Raw genomic sequence first — 16,945 nt, 5'->3', positions numbered from 1 at the left:
GGCAAGCTGGTCCAAATAAACTGGGCATTGATCCATATTTTAAGTCCAAGCATTTTGTGAATCCTGCGTTAAACTCCCTGAGGTTTGAGGAGCAGTCATCAGTAAAATGACGGGAACACAACAAAAGATTGTACTGCTGTGTATTGTTGAAAATTTTTATTTTCCCTGGCATCTGCACGTGCAATAAGTGGGCGGGCAATATGCTAATATTTTGTTGTCACGTCACAACAAAATGGCTTGGGATTAGTTTTACAAAGACTCGTTTAATAGACTCAGAGTCGACTCTTACTTTTGAGAAACAATAACTTTATATACGGTGCACTTTCAGATTTATAACTTTGCAGGATGTTTTCATTCACTTAGAGCTGTTACACACTACATGAAAGGTAATTTTCAAAAATCCATAAACGGGGCACAATCTCTTTCTCATGCTACCTGACAAAAGTAAAAAAAAACAAAATGTTATGAAAGTGTGACACATCTGTTAGGGGAAATTTAATAACCGTTACTTTGATTTTTTTCATCATATTCATTTTCATACAAAAGCAAAGAATTTAAATTATCCAATTTATTAGCAAAAAGCACAAGAGTGTGAATCACACAATAGCGGCCTTTCAATCTCCTGTGGCTGACCTGCTATGGGAAGTGAGAACTGTCCATCTTACATTTACATTCATTCATTTAGCAGATGCTTTAATCTTAACAAATGGGGAACTAACACATAGGGAATACAATAAGCGATTCATTCTAAGGAGGCAATAACATGTGAAAATCTACAAAGTTTCAAACATTGTCCACAATTGTACAAGCTTGAACAAAGAGAGATGCAAGAAATAGTGAAAGCTTAGAGTATGAAGCCATTCTGTAGGCATGTGTCAGTTTCTTGATCTTCATGCAAGCAGGAAGCATTAGCCAGTGCAGAGAGATAAACCGAGGTGTGACGTGGGCTCTGTTGGGCTAGTTGAAGACCAGTCAAGCCGCTACATTGTGGAGCATTTGTTGTAGCACATGTTGGAAGTCCAGGCAGAATAGTCCAATCTAGAAATGGCAAGGTCCTGGATGAGAAGTTGTGCAGCATGCTCAGTTAGGAGGGGCTTAATTTTGCTGATTTTGTGCAACATAAACCTGTGTGCCAGTACTGTCTTGACTGAAATTATTTCACTCCTCCCCTGACTACAGCCGTCCACTCTCATCTACTTTCAGGTTGAGGTGTTTGGCATCTTAAGCGAGCCTATAGGGATTGACTGTCTACAATTCTGACAGCGATTCAATGACGTCAAGGCTGTAATGTGATTGCTTATCAAGGCACACATGAACCAAGTTTATCATTACTCTTTTCTAATGATATAGCCGTGGAAGTTAGCATCATCTCATAATAAGACCATCTGTGATTATACTCCTGACTGAAAATGGGCGCGATCCGACCTTGGAAGGCAACATAATGCAAGAATACAGACAAATAATGGCTGAATAAAAACAAAAGAATAATGAAGATTATATCTCATACCCAGCAGAGGTGCGAAAGGTTTGCAGAGTCCCCTTTTTTTAGATAGTTATGTATAATACAGAAAATTGTGCATGTAAAGTGAATGAAAATGAGTCCAGTGCTACCAAGTAGACCCGTTGCAGGTTCTGGTGTGCACCAGTAAGCGTGTAAAGTGTTTTCAGTTCTCCTTTGTCTGGTATCGTCAGTGTATGGTTGTGCTTCTTCGTTTGCCAGTGTGTGGATTTACTTATGGTTGTGACAGACCACTGATCAATTCCTGCGCAAATGTATTTTGCGTTACATGTAAACAATAAGGTACGAGAGGCTGTGCTGTATCGTGAATAAGTCACAGCTGAAGGGCGTTGCTAACCGCGTTGCTTCAGCCGTGACTTATTCACGATACAGCACTAGCCTCGAGTACCTTATTGCTTTTATAAAACGGTTACCACACAATACTAAATATTAAAGCCAAAAATATGTATTAATGCAACTTTCATGAAGTAAACTTTCAATAAAAGCTTTCCTTCCATCGGAAAAAAAAGTCCCTGACCGTGAACAGCAACATAAGTTACATTATTACGTCATTAGATGGCAGCAAAGATTGTCTTTATGAGTGTGTCAGTGAGTTTTTCTCACAACACTCTTCTGCATAATACAGTAAGCTTCAATGAACAATATCAATTGAGAACATACAGTTTACATTGCTAAGAGTGGTTGCTATGGGTGTTGTGTAGTGATACACAGAACCGTTGGGTGAAGTGGTCATAACTGTGTTTTATCATGAATAAAACACAGCTATTGACCAATCAGAATCAAGGACAGGAACAGTATGGATTATATTGTAGACCTGCTCACATCTGATTTTATCCCAATACAGATACAAATAATTTTTACATTGCAACAGATACAGATATTGGCTTTGTTTCACACATACATTGTTTATTATTTATGGATTTTAATCCTTATTTTTATTTTTATGATTGAGTTTATCTCTATTTTATATCCCTATTACAGTCTGAGTAATTCTGAGTCTTGAACAGTAAACTCTCAAGTGTCTGACTTCTAAATATACAATGGTTATGTGTATAGTTAGAATGACTCATGAGCAGCAGCCTTTTTATTTTGGGTATGTCATTAATGCACCCTGTTGCCAAAATGTGGAGATGCTTTATACTGCCAGGTGCAATATAAGGGATTTTGCCTCTGAATGTAAAACATATGTATGTTCAAAAAAGATTTTATTTCCCTCTGTAGTTCTTGATATGAATCAGTTGATTTCCATTATTGCATATAGCTAAAAAAACAAAAAAAAAACAAACAAAAAAGACATGTGGTCTGTCATCCAAGGCCGGGGATGAATTCTGAAATTTGTGTGGTTAAATTTCTCAACAACAATAATCACAATATATAAGGATATTTTGCAGCTCACTAACATAGAGAAAGTCTCTGCTTCAACAATGGCATTGAATTTACCTGGCATATAGTACAGTCTAACTTCACAAGCATCATCAGACGTGAGTGTAGTGTTGTTAAAAAACTCTTTCAAACTCTGAATTCCTGTATTAATCTGGTCAAACAAATTGTGGACTCCACAGTTGCACAGCAGCAATGCACAACCCTTGAGACATGATAAAGATATCACATCACAAATGATTAAAAACTAATTAAACTGAAGTAATATAGTCAACAACATGTATGTGCATCGTTGGATCATCATAAATCATAAATAATTAGAAATACAAAGGAAATTCATCAGTTGGACAAAACTAAACTAAACTCTTGCGTCCTACTGCTTAAAAAAAAAAAAAAAACATGCAGACTGGGAAGTTTGTCAGGAGCAAAAACAATGATGTCATCAAGATAGCAAAACATGTTCATGAAGTTCTGAAGACAGAAATACTCAACATCATTCTGTTGCACAGACCCTGCTGGAGCCCGTTTGAACAGACAGGCTTGTTGGCTTGTTATCTCCCTATAATGGCACAACTAGCCTGCCTACCAACACAGTTCTCAGTGCTGTACGTTCAGTAACACTTTATTTCGATGGTCCGCTTTTGACATTCTACTGACTATAAGTAACTTTGCAACTGCATGTCAACTAACTCTCATTAGAGTATTAGGCGACTGTTAGTGGCGTTTTAGTTTAGGGTTCAGGTTAGTAGAATAAGTTGACATGTACTTGCAAAGTTACTTATAGTCAGTAGATTGTCTGTTTGGAGCATCAAAATAAAGAGTTAGGACAGTCTACTAATACTCTGTACTTACATCCATATGCTCTGTACTTGGATCCATGATATCAGTTCTGGCAGATTCCAAACTAAATGTTCTTTGTTTCAGTTTCACAGTTCCTACTTTATCAGGTGGATCAAAGCACTTGTATCAGGACCACTACAGACTGAACATGACACTCTACTTAAGAAGTCAGCTTGAATCATGTCATGAATGTGATGTTTAATGACATTACTTCTTAAAAGGTCATGAAACTCCAAAACACATTTTTTGAGATGTGAACAGATATGTCCAGGCTGCACATCACTGAAAACACTAAAGGTATTCGTTAAAGTTTATTTATTAGTGGAAATTCATCATTTTTGCATTTTTTGAGCAAATTCTGTCTTCCGTTTTGTTAAGCAAAGTCGGAGCAACGTCACTGCTTCTGACGTCAATGCGTAATGCCGGCAAGATCCGGAGTGGTGATTGGCTGCTAGGGCTCCAGTCGGGGCTGGACGACCGAGCTGACATCAACCGTTTCTGAGCACCTGTCTGCATTTATTCATGACAAAGAGCTCATTAATTATTATTATTCATAATAATTAACTCTTTTAATCCAAGCGCTGTGCTGTATTACGCATAAGATGGCATTACATCGGTGAGTGTAAATGTCCATTCACTTCTGCCTGTTCAACTGCATTGTTATCCTTCAGGCACATAAGTGTATGTTTCCTCAGTAACACAAAAGTGCTGTTTGCATTTTCTCTGCGATGCACTTAGAGCTGCAGATTGACTACAAACTCATGGGAAATATCACTGTAACAATATTTAACATGTAAGAACACTGAGCACGCATGAGAGCGGTTTCTGCACGGAACGACACGATGAGTTTAACAATCGTCACGTGGATCATTGATCATATGAAGTAAGCATGTTTCAAGTGTTTATAAATACATTTCATATAATATATTTTTCCATGAGGATATGGGACCCAGAAAAAAAGTTTTTTGAATTTAGTATTTTTTCATGTCATTACATTGTTTAGAGCATAAGAAACAAATGGGTGGAAAAAAACATTTTTGAAAATGATTTGACATGAAATGAAATGACATGTATAGGCAAAAACAACAGGATTTTTTTTTATTCACCAATCAATTTTTAGGCTTTTTTTTTTTTTTTTTTTTTTATCCAAACATTGTTTAAAGATGATTCTCAACTATGTTATGAAAGATGTAATGGAATTATTTGATATTATATGATATAATATAATTTGATATTATATTATATGATTTGCATATTAATGTGTTCTTGGGGCAACATGTAATGAAAAAAGAACTGTAATAATGCGAGTACAACAATGGCAACATTTTCATAATAATATCTAATAAATAATAGGAATAATTTCTTTCCCTATTCACTTGTTGTGTCTCTCAAAATGCCTGATAAACATGATTTAAGTCCTGATGTCCTCTACAGTGGACATGTATGAAATCAATGCCCTGTTTTGTAAAATAAAGTTATATTTTGATTAGAAACCCCATAATATTTTCCTGAGATGTTGATTTATGACAAACCATTTGAAAAATAATCAGATTTTAATGATAGTTACAAAATATTGTCATATTTCCATAAGAGTGCTAATTTTGATCATTAAATTAATGAGTTGTTGTTGTCATGGTGAAACCACCAAATATTTGGTATCTCTGTATCTCTGATATCACTCCAGTTAAAACTGTGACATGTATGATGTCAGAGAAAATCACCAAAATGTAATGTCCGCTACAGTGGGCAAAAGTCTCAGGAGGATAATGTTAATATTCATTATTCTGTATAATAAGTGTGGAGCTGGTCTGGTTAGATCAGTGCTCTCTCGGTACAGAGAAAGATAATACACTCCCAGCAAGCTCATTTTTAACTACCAAAAGCATTGTTAGTTAACAGTCACAAGTTCAATGACTCATGTTTCCTAAAACCATAGTTCCAATGAACACTCGCTTATGTGGTTGGAACGACAGCTCACAACCTGTGGTTACTTAGAAACATAGTTTGTTGTTTGCATGACATGTGGACCTTATAAATCCTTATCTTCAACAAAATAAGTAAGCTGACATTCAGTACAATCTATATCTTTTATTTCAAATATATCCAAATGTTCTTTACATCTTTTAGTTTGTCAAGAGATTTAAAGCAGCATTTTTGAAGAGTGGGCATGTGCGTATTTGTTTGTTTGTTTGTTTGTATTTTATTTAACAAAATTTAAAACATAATACAAAAAAAGTCCAAAAACAGACTAGTTCATACACATTTCAAAATTGTTGAGGATAAAATACACAAAAAAGCCTTAGGCTTATTTCCATGTGGTCCTCGATATCTTAAAAAAATGGACGAACAAATAATTTATGGAGTGCAACTTGCATACTCAAACACAACTTCAAATTCAAACATCAATGATAAAACAACCATTTTTTTACTTCCTTTTTAAAAATACTCTCATCTTGCATCTCTTGGATACATCTAGGTCATTTATTACAAGCAACAGAACTAGTAAATAGAAAATATTTTTTTCCCATTTCACTCTTAAACCTACAAGGATATATATCATTTTTACTCGCCCTTGTAGAATGACAAATCTCTTACAAATACATAATATTTTAAAAGATACTTTGGAACCATTTTCTTTAATATCTTAAACACCATACTAAAATTCCCCTTTTTTCTAGGGAAAAAAAAAAAAATCCTATAATGTTCTTCTAGCAAATGCATCTGTGGGTGTACTTTCAAAATAACCCTACACAACATATTTTGAGCAGTCTGCAATTTATTTTTTAATTTCTTTGAAATACTGCTATAAGTGTGTCTGCACTAGTGCACAAGCCAACATTTTTAAAAATGCACATGCATTATGCGTTATGTACGTGCTCTAGTACATAAGAACGGCCTATGATTGAATCTGGATATAAAGCAAAATAACAGAAAAATGAGAATTAGTTTTCAGATGCCATGTCAGGAAACAGGAAAAGAAAAGATCTCAAAACGGATTACTAAGTTATTACTCCACCTCCTGTGTGACATCATTAACCAACGTGTTTGAACGGCAAATTTGCGACAGTACGGTTTGGGGAAACCACTATGGTAGTCAAGTTACGCACTCCAGCTTGAGCAACATGAATGACACATTATCAGAAGAAAAGTATGTTTGCTTCCAGGAACACAGTTTGTACAGGCCATAAACCTGCTGTTAAGAAAATATCACTATCTGCACTGAATCTCTGCATATTCTGAAAACTTATTTTTGTTTTGTGGCATCAGAATTTTGTAACAATGTTGATGAGCATCATCAAGCATATTACATATTACATTATCCCCCCCCACTAGAACTAATGTTGACCATCTAGTTTTCCTGCATTCAAGTCACAGATCACGCTGATGCTCTTGGGTGTAAAGAATGACAGTTAAATGGTATCATGACTCCCATCAACTGATCTTGCACAATACGTTTGATTGTATTCAAAATGATCTCTGTCTGTTTTACTCTAGGTGTCCACTCTTCCTGTAGAGAGGAGAACCGTGAAGTCCACTGTGCCAGAGGGAGCTGACAAACATGCGGAGTGTCTGCTGGTCAGACAGGTAAGTGTGTGTGTGTGTGTGTGTGTGTGTGTGTGTGTGTGTGTGTAGCTTTGGTTGTAATCTCATATAAAAGAATAGTTCAGAAATACAGACGGAGACAGATACCTGATACCTGTTTCAAATCACCTTTGTTGCTGAATTAAAGATGTTACAGTAACACAAGCATTATAAAATAAACTTACAGTAACTAACATATGTTTGTAATAGTATCTGTCCAGTGTTTTTAAAGGGTGTGATGAAGATATGACATAGCTGTGAGGTTTTTTGCTAGAACAAGATTTCTCACTGTGCCCTATGACTGTATTTGACCTTTTCAGTGTGAGTAACCCTGAACAGGTCAAATACAGAACTACAAAAAAGTGCATCATGATCTGTTGTGAGATTAGTAAGCATTTTAAAAATGTACTTGTGAAAATCACACTGAAGCAATTAAAAAATCTTTTTTTATTTTATAAAGAGAAGTTCTCATTATATATCTACATGATTAAGGAAATGAATTAATTCTGCATTTCTAAAATAGAGAATCTTTGAATCAAAAGTAATATGAAAATAAACATTGCTCATTATTTTTCAGAATTCCCTGATCTTTCAGGGTTGCCCATGACTGTTTGAAGCCAGAATCAGTAAACTAATCCAAATATTCTTACATTAAAAGGACATAATCTTATTAAGTTTTCCCTGCCTCAGTTCAGTCATAAGTTAAACCTTGCAAACATACCTTGCAAAATATTAATCATTTTCACAAAATATTACAGAGGTTTACATAGTTCACAAGACAAAATAATACCTGAATTTACAAAAGTTGCCAAGTTAATACTGTGTCTTTACCAATATGAAGCAGAACTTTTTTTTATTATTCACATCAGTTTACACCCCCATACCATGTAAAGAAACATAAATTAAATATATCATTGTCATAAATATCCACACCCTTAACATAGCCTAGTACTTGGTGTTGTTAAAGGGATAGTTCATCCAAAAAAAAAAAAAAAAATTACTTATCATTATTTACTCACCCTTATGTTGTTCAAAACCTGTAAGACTTACATTAATCTTAAGAACAACAATTAGGTGAAAAAAAAAAGTTTTACAATTTGATAATTTTCAAAGTGTGCACATTCATGCATTCATGTTTGAGCTTCAGTTTGCCTTTGAAAATTGTCAAATTGTTAAACTTTTTTTAGCAAATGTTTAACCTAAAGCTTTTTTTTTTTACCTCAAAACATCTTTGATATCCATTAACTTTGATATTCATTAACTAAAAAGAGATAGTTCACACAAAAATGGAAAATTCTGTCATCATTTACTCACCCTTAAATAGTTCCAAAGACAAAAACCGATCTCACCCCCCATTGACCATAGTATGTATTTTTCCTGCTATGCTTGTCAATGAGGGGAGGGGAGGAGAGGCGAGATCTGTTTGGTTACTGACATTCTTCCAAATATCTTCCTTTGTGTTCAACAGAACAAAGAAATTCATACAGGTTTGGAACTAATTGAGGGTGAGTAAATGATGACAGAATTTTCATTTTTGGGTGAACAAACACTTTAACTCACAAATTGCACACTTACCATTCTGTAAGGATTTTTGAATTGAAGGAAAAATATAGAACTGAATGACTGAGTGAATGTTTTTTTTTTTTTTTTTTTTTTTTTTTTTTACAGTAGGAACCTCTGCCTGTATATAACTGTTTTTTCCCCTCTATAGGCTTGTCAATACTTCAACTCCCAGCTGCATGTGATCCAGTATAAATATGAAGAGTATGCAGGGGACTACCGCATGCTGCCCAGGTACAGCTCGATTACTGCTCCACCCCACCTTCTAATAGCTTCATTTTCTTGCCATCAAACCAATTGTCTTGAAATTATAGATGCCCATTTCCACCACAGCCGAGTAAGAAATATTATTCTGTAAGTCATAATAATAGTTTTATTATGAGTATTTAGAGTATTAGAGTATTTTTCAGTATTTTTCAATTTACAGTAAAATACTGGCAGCGGAGATGGCAGCAATATACTGTAATTCTAAAATATACATACTGTGAAATTACTTCACAGCTGTTTATTGTAAAAAAAAAAAAAAAAAAAAAATCCATTTACACACTAAGAAATGCTGGGTTAAAAACAAACCACAAACCAGTAGGCCATTTATGTAACTCAGATCAAAGGGAATCCAAAGTAGGTTGGGGGGTGAACGCAGACATTATTAGGCTAATAAAAAGGTGAACATTTATTTAGAAGTAACCCAAAAAATGACAAAATTATGGACAAAAACATCAGGCTGAGTGCCACCAAGAAACACAGACTGAAATCCTGTAATAAACGCAGAAAGTACAGTGAATTAACAGGATTTTACCCTCTCCTTTTAATGCGTTTCTAATCACTTATTTATAAGCACTCTCAAGCACCATTCCGACTTGTTTACTTTCCGTTCAACAGTCAAGTGATTTGAACGCGTGAAAAAACACTCCGACAAAATTCTTTAATTTTAAAAGAACGCACTCCTCACTGCAGTCAGATTCAAACTGTAACTTATATTCCCGTCATAAACACCGTGAACACAGACAGGTTCATTTCAGTTGCCGCTTTTTCACTTTCAGTTCCTGCTCACCACAGTCATGGTCCAGTTTTAAAGGAACACGCTCCTCACTGAAGTCACTTTCAAAGTTCTCTTTGAATAGTTTAGAAACTCAAATCGTTTCCTTCTGTTTTCCACATTTCCACCTTTTTTCTGAACACATAAGTCTCCCCCGACTTGTACTGGAATGTTGCTTTATATTTACGAGTTCATAATGTAATGTTAAACCTATGACAATGGTTTAAAAATTGTGTCTTCACAGTGCCTTCACATTTACAGTGTAGCAAGGACTTTCTTTTGCCAGCTAATCAAAGTTTAACGAGTGCGTAGATGACACGAAGCTGTCCGAAGTTACTGAAACATATGAGTGCTTATTATGATATGAGCACATGCAGCTCCCGACTAGGATGAAGTTTGTGGGATTTTATCCTCAAAAGGATTAGAGCACACATATACGCTGTTTGGGGAGTACTGACAGTCTTGCATAAAATGCAAGGAATACGGCACTGTGTATGGACATTCTCTTTAGATTTGCTGGTGTTTATGTAGCAGTCAACAACAGCACAGATTAGCCCTGCCCACACCTCTGTTTTTAGGAATGTTCAAAAAGTTTCTGTTTAGTTCATTCAGACTCTCTTTTTTACCCTGTTTTGGCAATGTGTTCCTATGGAGGCCGGAACAGAACAGCATCAGAAGTTGGAATTCCTCATGGTGGCACTCATAGTTTACTCAGGAAAAAGGTGGATATTCCTGTCATAAGTTTGTCATAAGCGAACAGGAACAGGTTCATTTCAGGCGCTGGTTTTTCAGTTTCAGTTCCACAGTTGCGTTCCTGTTCTAAAAGAACACGCTCCTCGCTGCAGTCAATTTATACATGAAATATTTAGAAATCAACACATGAAGTCTTATGTTCTGAGAACTAGAGGAGAGAGGCTCATTCCAGTAAAGCTGGAAACATCATGAAGCAGTTGTCTGCAAAAAGAGTCAACAAAATACTCAAAAGCAAAGATCTAGAAAGTAACAGTAGGGGCAGAGGGAAACACAGGCAACATCAGCAACAGGTAGGCTGGCGTAGAAGGCTGACAGAACTGACAGGGGACGGGCAAGAACCATGGTCTGACTCAGAGCAGGTGGCAGACAGACTGGTATATGCAAGAGACAGGCAGATAAAGACAGAACTGGACCGATCAGCTAAGAGAATAGGCCTTTTGTTTTATTAGCTTGGACAAGATTGCACCAGACATTGCCCAGTGGTGATTTGTGGATAGACTGTTCCTTTGTCGCAGATCCTTTATGATGACCTTTAGAAGCCTGTAGCTCCGTTCACAATGCCAGCAAAACATAGATCCCATCCATTTTCAATGGGAATGGCCACTTCCAGGTGAATCGAGAGACAGCGACAGGATATTGGCTCTTGAGGAAGTTAAGAAATGTTTCACTTCATGCAAGTAAAGAGCGACTTTAGGGAGCAAAAACCAATAGGAGTGAAGACTTTTGTGGAGCTAACACGTCACCGTCTCGACTGCAGGCAAGACGGGACAGAGAATTTCTGGAGAGATTTCACTGTTCTGTATGATTTATCTGGAACCACATATGGATATAATAAAATGATGTGTGGAAAAGAAACTGTCTGTAGTCTGTAGTGAGTTTGATTCATACATTGATAGTTCTTGCTGATTAAATGATGCAATTAACAGTTTAGCAACAGTTTCCTCTGCATAATGTTCGTTATTAGGGATAGGAAAACTGATTTGTCAAATTTGAGTGATGTTTTGAATATTTTTTGCAGCATGCCTGAGTGAGTTCAAATTGCATATTGATTGTTTTTTTTTTTATATATCTAGTTTTATATCTAGTTTATATAACAACATTTTCCAACAGCAGAATGTTATTGATTTTACAAAAATAAAATATTCCTATTCAAATTAAAATAACTTGTTTTACCAGCAATATACAGTGCACAGCATAAATGAATACACCACCTCTGAAACTTAACAAATTCAGCAATTACTCTTCACTTATTAAGATATGTTAGGGTTCTTTAGAGATATAGGGCCCTATTTTAACAATCTAAGTGCAAGGTCTGAAGTGCATGGTGCAAGTGCACTTAGGGTGTCCGAATTTTGCTAGTTTAACGATGGAAAAATGGTCGGTGCACGCAACGGTGCATGGTCTAAAAGGTTTGTACCTAGTTTCTTAATGAGTAATGGGTGTGTTTTGAGTGTAACATGCAATAAACCAATCAGAGTCTCATCTCCCATTCCCTTTAAAACAAGCTGTGGTCACGGCATGGCGGATTCGCTATTTAGATGGCAGAATTTGCAAGCTTCTCTAGAGAGGAAAATGCTTTGGTGGAATCCGTCTTGTCCCGTAGATGGTCTGCCCATGCGCTTTAACCTCGAGCCAAGCAGACCATCTACGGGACAAGCCGGAATCCACCAAAGCATTTTTATCTTTATGCACACAATAATAATCTTTTACATTGTAACACTTTGCCATCTTTCCATGAATTGCATTGTTTTTGTTCAGAGGGGGTGTACTCATTTTTGCTGTGCATTGTATATCAACTGTGCCTGCATGTTTGTTCAGACGTGCAGTCTACCAAAAACGTTAGAGCAACAGCACCAGGAGAGAGAAACTAGCGACATGCAGCGCCAAAGTCACTGGCCAGAGAGTCTTGTAGGTCGAAAGAAACATTTTTGTGGTGTGTGTTTGTGCTGTATAAACTGCCACACTGTCTCTACCACCCAGGACAGACACAAAGAGCTCTGGTTTACAAGAGCACTCAGACAGGCAGCAGAAAGGACATCTGCATGTGGGGTCCTGTCAGAAGAAAAAAGCTTACTGAAGGGTGATAAATACCACATGATGTGGAAAATACTACCTCTTTGAGGAGAGGATTTATTGTTGCACTACTGCTTGAGGACTGTGTGTGTGTGTGTGTGTGTGTGTGTCGACATTTTTGTGATTTATGAGAAAACAAATTTGTATAATGACATGGGTATTACACTGGTATTATGACGTAAACATGTGTTATGAGAACATTTCATGAGTCCTCATTTTTAAATTAGCTTTAAAACATACTAAACAATGTTTTATTAAAATGTAAAAATGCAGAATGTTTTCTATGATGGGTAGGTTTAGAGGTAGGTGTAGTGTAGGGGAATAGAATGTACAGTTTGTATAAAAACCATTACACCTATGGAATGTCCTCACTTTGATAGCTAAACAAACGTGTTTGTGTGTGTTTGTGTGCTCGTGTGCGTGTGCGCGTGTGTGTGTGTGTGTATGTTGACTGGCCTATGTGTATTTAATTTGACTAGAAGTAATCTCTTTTGAAAAAAAAAAAAGTATTTATGATATATATTTTTAATAAACTTTATGTTGATTTGCTTTCCTGAAAATGTTAGAAGGTAACAATATATATTAGGAAGTGTTGTACTTTTCTTTTTCTGTCAATAATATATAAATTTACATTATTAATTAAACGTGATCAGCAGCACCACAAATCCAAAACCAAAATGCTTGAGACAGTGAAGACGGTCTCTTTCCTGCTCTTCTTGTTCTAATCATGGTGGATGACAGTGATTCTGTTCTCTTCTCCCCACAGGAAGCTGTATAAAGCAGAGAAGTTGCCCTCCCACTCTTTTGAGATCGACCATGAAGATGTGGACAAAGATGAGGTCAGTACGGTGCATCAAGAAGGGTTTACCAGACTCACACCAGTAACATGTATGACATGTGGACACACTTCACTGAATGTATGTTTCTCATAATTTTAACTAATTGAAATTGTTAAAATTATGAGAAACATACTTGAAATTGAAAAGGTTTGCAAATTAATATAAAATATATGACTATGAATTTCTTTTTTCATGTAATAATTTCTGAAGGAAACAGTAAACAAGTGCCCAGCATGGATGAGAACTGTTTAATAGTACTGAAATGTGCACTCAATAAGATGTAGTCTACTTAGCTGGCTCTTACAGTAACTGTCCCAATAGTACCAGTAGTTTGGACTTTATCGATACATGTTTATTAACTTCTGCCACTTTCCAGTAAAACTGTTTATTTCAGACTGTCCTCCAAAAAAATGTCCCTATAGGTCGTTTTTCAAGCACCTTATTGCAAACTATATTTGCATTTTAAAGGCATGCGCCCTCTAGCTGGTGTAAAAAAAATTACAGTGTCGTTTTACGTCTGTCGTCATGAAATGACGTATGACTGTCATCACCAATCAAAATGCGTGTTCAGTTAAATGCAATGTGTGGACTTGTTACATCATTTCTTCTATTTCCATTTAGCAAAACAATTTTTTTTTTTATTAATGAATACACCCACCCCATCCCTAAACCTAACCTTAGTGATTTATAGTTCATGTACACTTTATGAGCACATGCGTTCCCTGGGATCGAACCCACCATCGCATGATCACATGATTGCATATTGTTATTGCAATGCTCTGCCAATTGTGCTACATGAAACCCGAAATATGATGCAGATAAAAGGGAACAATGCATTAAAATGAAAGTGTCCTGTTGTCGATAGGGGCGCCACTTTAGTAAACGATCCCATGGGTCGTATTTCAGCGAAGTGACTAACGACCTATATGGTCGTATTGGTTGGAGAACATGTTCGTTTATTTATGTTTTATGTTCTTTTTCTTTTGTTCTTGTTCTGTTCCTACTGTACACATTTAGAATGCTTTTTTTGCATTGTTGGTGGTTTGTGTTGTTCATTGCCCTGTGACTGGAATGGTGCGAATCTCTGCCTAAAGTAGTGTACATATTAGGACTTCTGCTGAGCTCAGTGTCAGTTTTCAGCCATTTGATGAAATGGCATCATTGCCTTAGACTAAAAGACTTTAGGTCTCAGGAAAAACAGTTAGGAAAAATCCAGCACTGCTGGTCATCAGCATAAGGTATATTTTGCATGTTGGCACTAGCATGGGAAGCGATAATGCCTGTGGACCAGCTACACCAGCTCAGTTTTGGTTGAGAACAGACTATGAACTATGACTATGAACAGCTCGTCCTCCAGCTAGACCAGCACTATACCAGCTATTACCAGCATAAACCAGTCTGGACCAACATGGAATTCATGCTAGTTTATGCTGACTTTTTCAACAGGGAAGTATCAGATATCATACAAGTATCTGGCAAACGCAACACATTTAGGCATTTAGGCATGGTCACGATGAGCTGCTGAAGTTCAAACTGAGCATCAGAATGGGAAGAAAGGTGGCATGGTTCAGAAACTGCTTATCTACTGGGATTTTCATGCACAGCCACCTCTAGGGTTTACAGAGAATGGTCTGAAAAAGAGAAAATATCCAGTGAGCAGCAGATTCTGTGGGCGAAAATGCATTGTTGATGCCAGAGGTCAGAGGAGAATGACCAGACTGGTTCAAGCTGATAGAAAGGCAACAGTAAATCAAAAAAGCACTCATAACAACTGAGGTCTGCAGAAGAGCATCTCTGAATGCACAACACGTCCAACCTTGAGGCAGATGGGCAACAGCAGCAGAAGACACACCGGTGCCACTTCTGTCAGCTGAGAACAGCAAACTGAGGCTACAGTTCTCACTGGCTCAGCAAGATTGGACAACAGAAGATTGGAGAAAAGTTGGCTGGTTTGATGAGTCTCGATTTCTGCTGAGACATTTAGATGGTAGGGTCAGAATTTGGTGTAAACAGCAGGATCCATCCCATCCCGGTGTAACAGCGTGGGGGATACAGGGGAAACCTTTCTTGAATAGTGAGTTCACTATATTCAACTGGCCTCGACGGTCATCAGATCTCAATCCAATAGAGCACCTTTGGGATGTGGTGGAATGGGAGAGTCGCATCCTGTGTGATGCTATCATGTCAATATGTACAAAACAAAAGTCTCTGAGGAATGTTTCCAGCACCTTGTTGAATCTGTGCCACTAAGAATTAAGGCAGTTCTGAAGGCAAAAGTGTCCAACCCAGTACTGGCAAGGGGTACCTAATAAAGTGGCTAGTGAGTGTATATGGATATGTTAGAAAACCTCTGCTCTGAGAGTTTCTTTAATTTCCTTGTGTCAATGTTTGACAGTTTCCTGATGGTTCCTGAATCTTGTCTTTATATCAGTTGATTCTAAAGACTTTTTTTTTTTTTTTTTTGCAGGACACAACCTCTTTGTCATCATCTAAAGGAGGAGGAGGTGGTGCAGGTAGTGGAGGTGCAGGAGGAATCGGCGTTTTTAAGTCTGGCTGGCTCTATAAGGGGAACTTTAACAGCACTGTCAACAACAGTATCACTGTTCGGGTAAGAAAGTCTCAGACGTCTACATTTAACTGGTGCCATTAGAACCATTATTATTAAGCTTCTTATCAAATTTTACAAACAATGTGCTAATACACTGATTAGTAATTTTTGAATGTGTGATCATTTTATGTCAGAAATTGTGAAAAGTGAAACTAGTGATTGTGAGATCAGTTAACATGCATGCACAGATACTGAAGCCACTTGCATTTTTTCATTACAAATTCTATATTATCACTAAAACTATTTGTGTGTAAACCATGGCTGATTGCCTGATGCTTGTTGTTTGTGCTTTTACAGTCCTTCAAGCGCAGATATTTTCAGTTGACTCAGCTAACTGACAACTCTTATATCATGAACTTCTACAAAGATGAGAAAATATCAAAGGAACCTAAAGGCTGTATTTTTCTGGATTCATGCACCGGGGTGGTTCAGGTTGGTAGTTTAGTAAAGCAGTTTATCGAACAATTAGATGATTAATAAATAATGTTTATTATGATTTCTGGCTCCATTTGGGGTTCATACAGAATAACCGCCTGCGGAAACATGCCTTTGAGTTGAAAATGAACGAGGTGACATATTTTGTCCTGGCTGCTGAGAACGAGCAAGACATGGATGATTGGATCAACACTCTAACACGCATCCTGCAGATCAGTCCTCCAGAGGGCCCGGCTCTGGATCGCAAGAGTATGGACCTTAGTGACAATAAGCCCGGTGGGTGCTTATAAAGCATGAAGTACTAAATTATAGGAAGA

General features: G+C 36.9%; 1 protein-coding gene across 3 annotated transcripts in view; it reads left to right on the top strand.

Annotated features, from left to right (window-relative positions):
• The window catches only part of dock10 (dedicator of cytokinesis 10), a 123,393-nt gene that overhangs the window by 61,958 nt on the left and 44,490 nt on the right, over positions 1-16,945 (top strand). For all 3 annotated transcript variants that reach the window (XM_067365855.1, XM_067365857.1, XM_067365856.1), the window contains exons 3-8: positions 7,235-7,324; positions 9,033-9,115; positions 13,513-13,585; positions 16,053-16,193; positions 16,491-16,625; positions 16,718-16,904. In XM_067365855.1, coding sequence (XP_067221956.1) covers positions 7,235-7,324; positions 9,033-9,115; positions 13,513-13,585; positions 16,053-16,193; positions 16,491-16,625; positions 16,718-16,904 — 709 coding nt within the window. The remainder of the gene's footprint in view (positions 1-7,234; positions 7,325-9,032; positions 9,116-13,512; positions 13,586-16,052; positions 16,194-16,490; positions 16,626-16,717; positions 16,905-16,945) is intronic.

Source organism: Chanodichthys erythropterus, chromosome 17, assembly GCF_024489055.1.
Source record: "Chanodichthys erythropterus isolate Z2021 chromosome 17, ASM2448905v1, whole genome shotgun sequence".
NCBI classification, from domain to species: Eukaryota; Metazoa; Chordata; class Actinopteri; order Cypriniformes; family Xenocyprididae; genus Chanodichthys; species Chanodichthys erythropterus.
The sequence above is the reverse complement of the archived record's forward strand: the minus strand, read 5'-3'. Positions and strand labels throughout refer to the sequence as shown.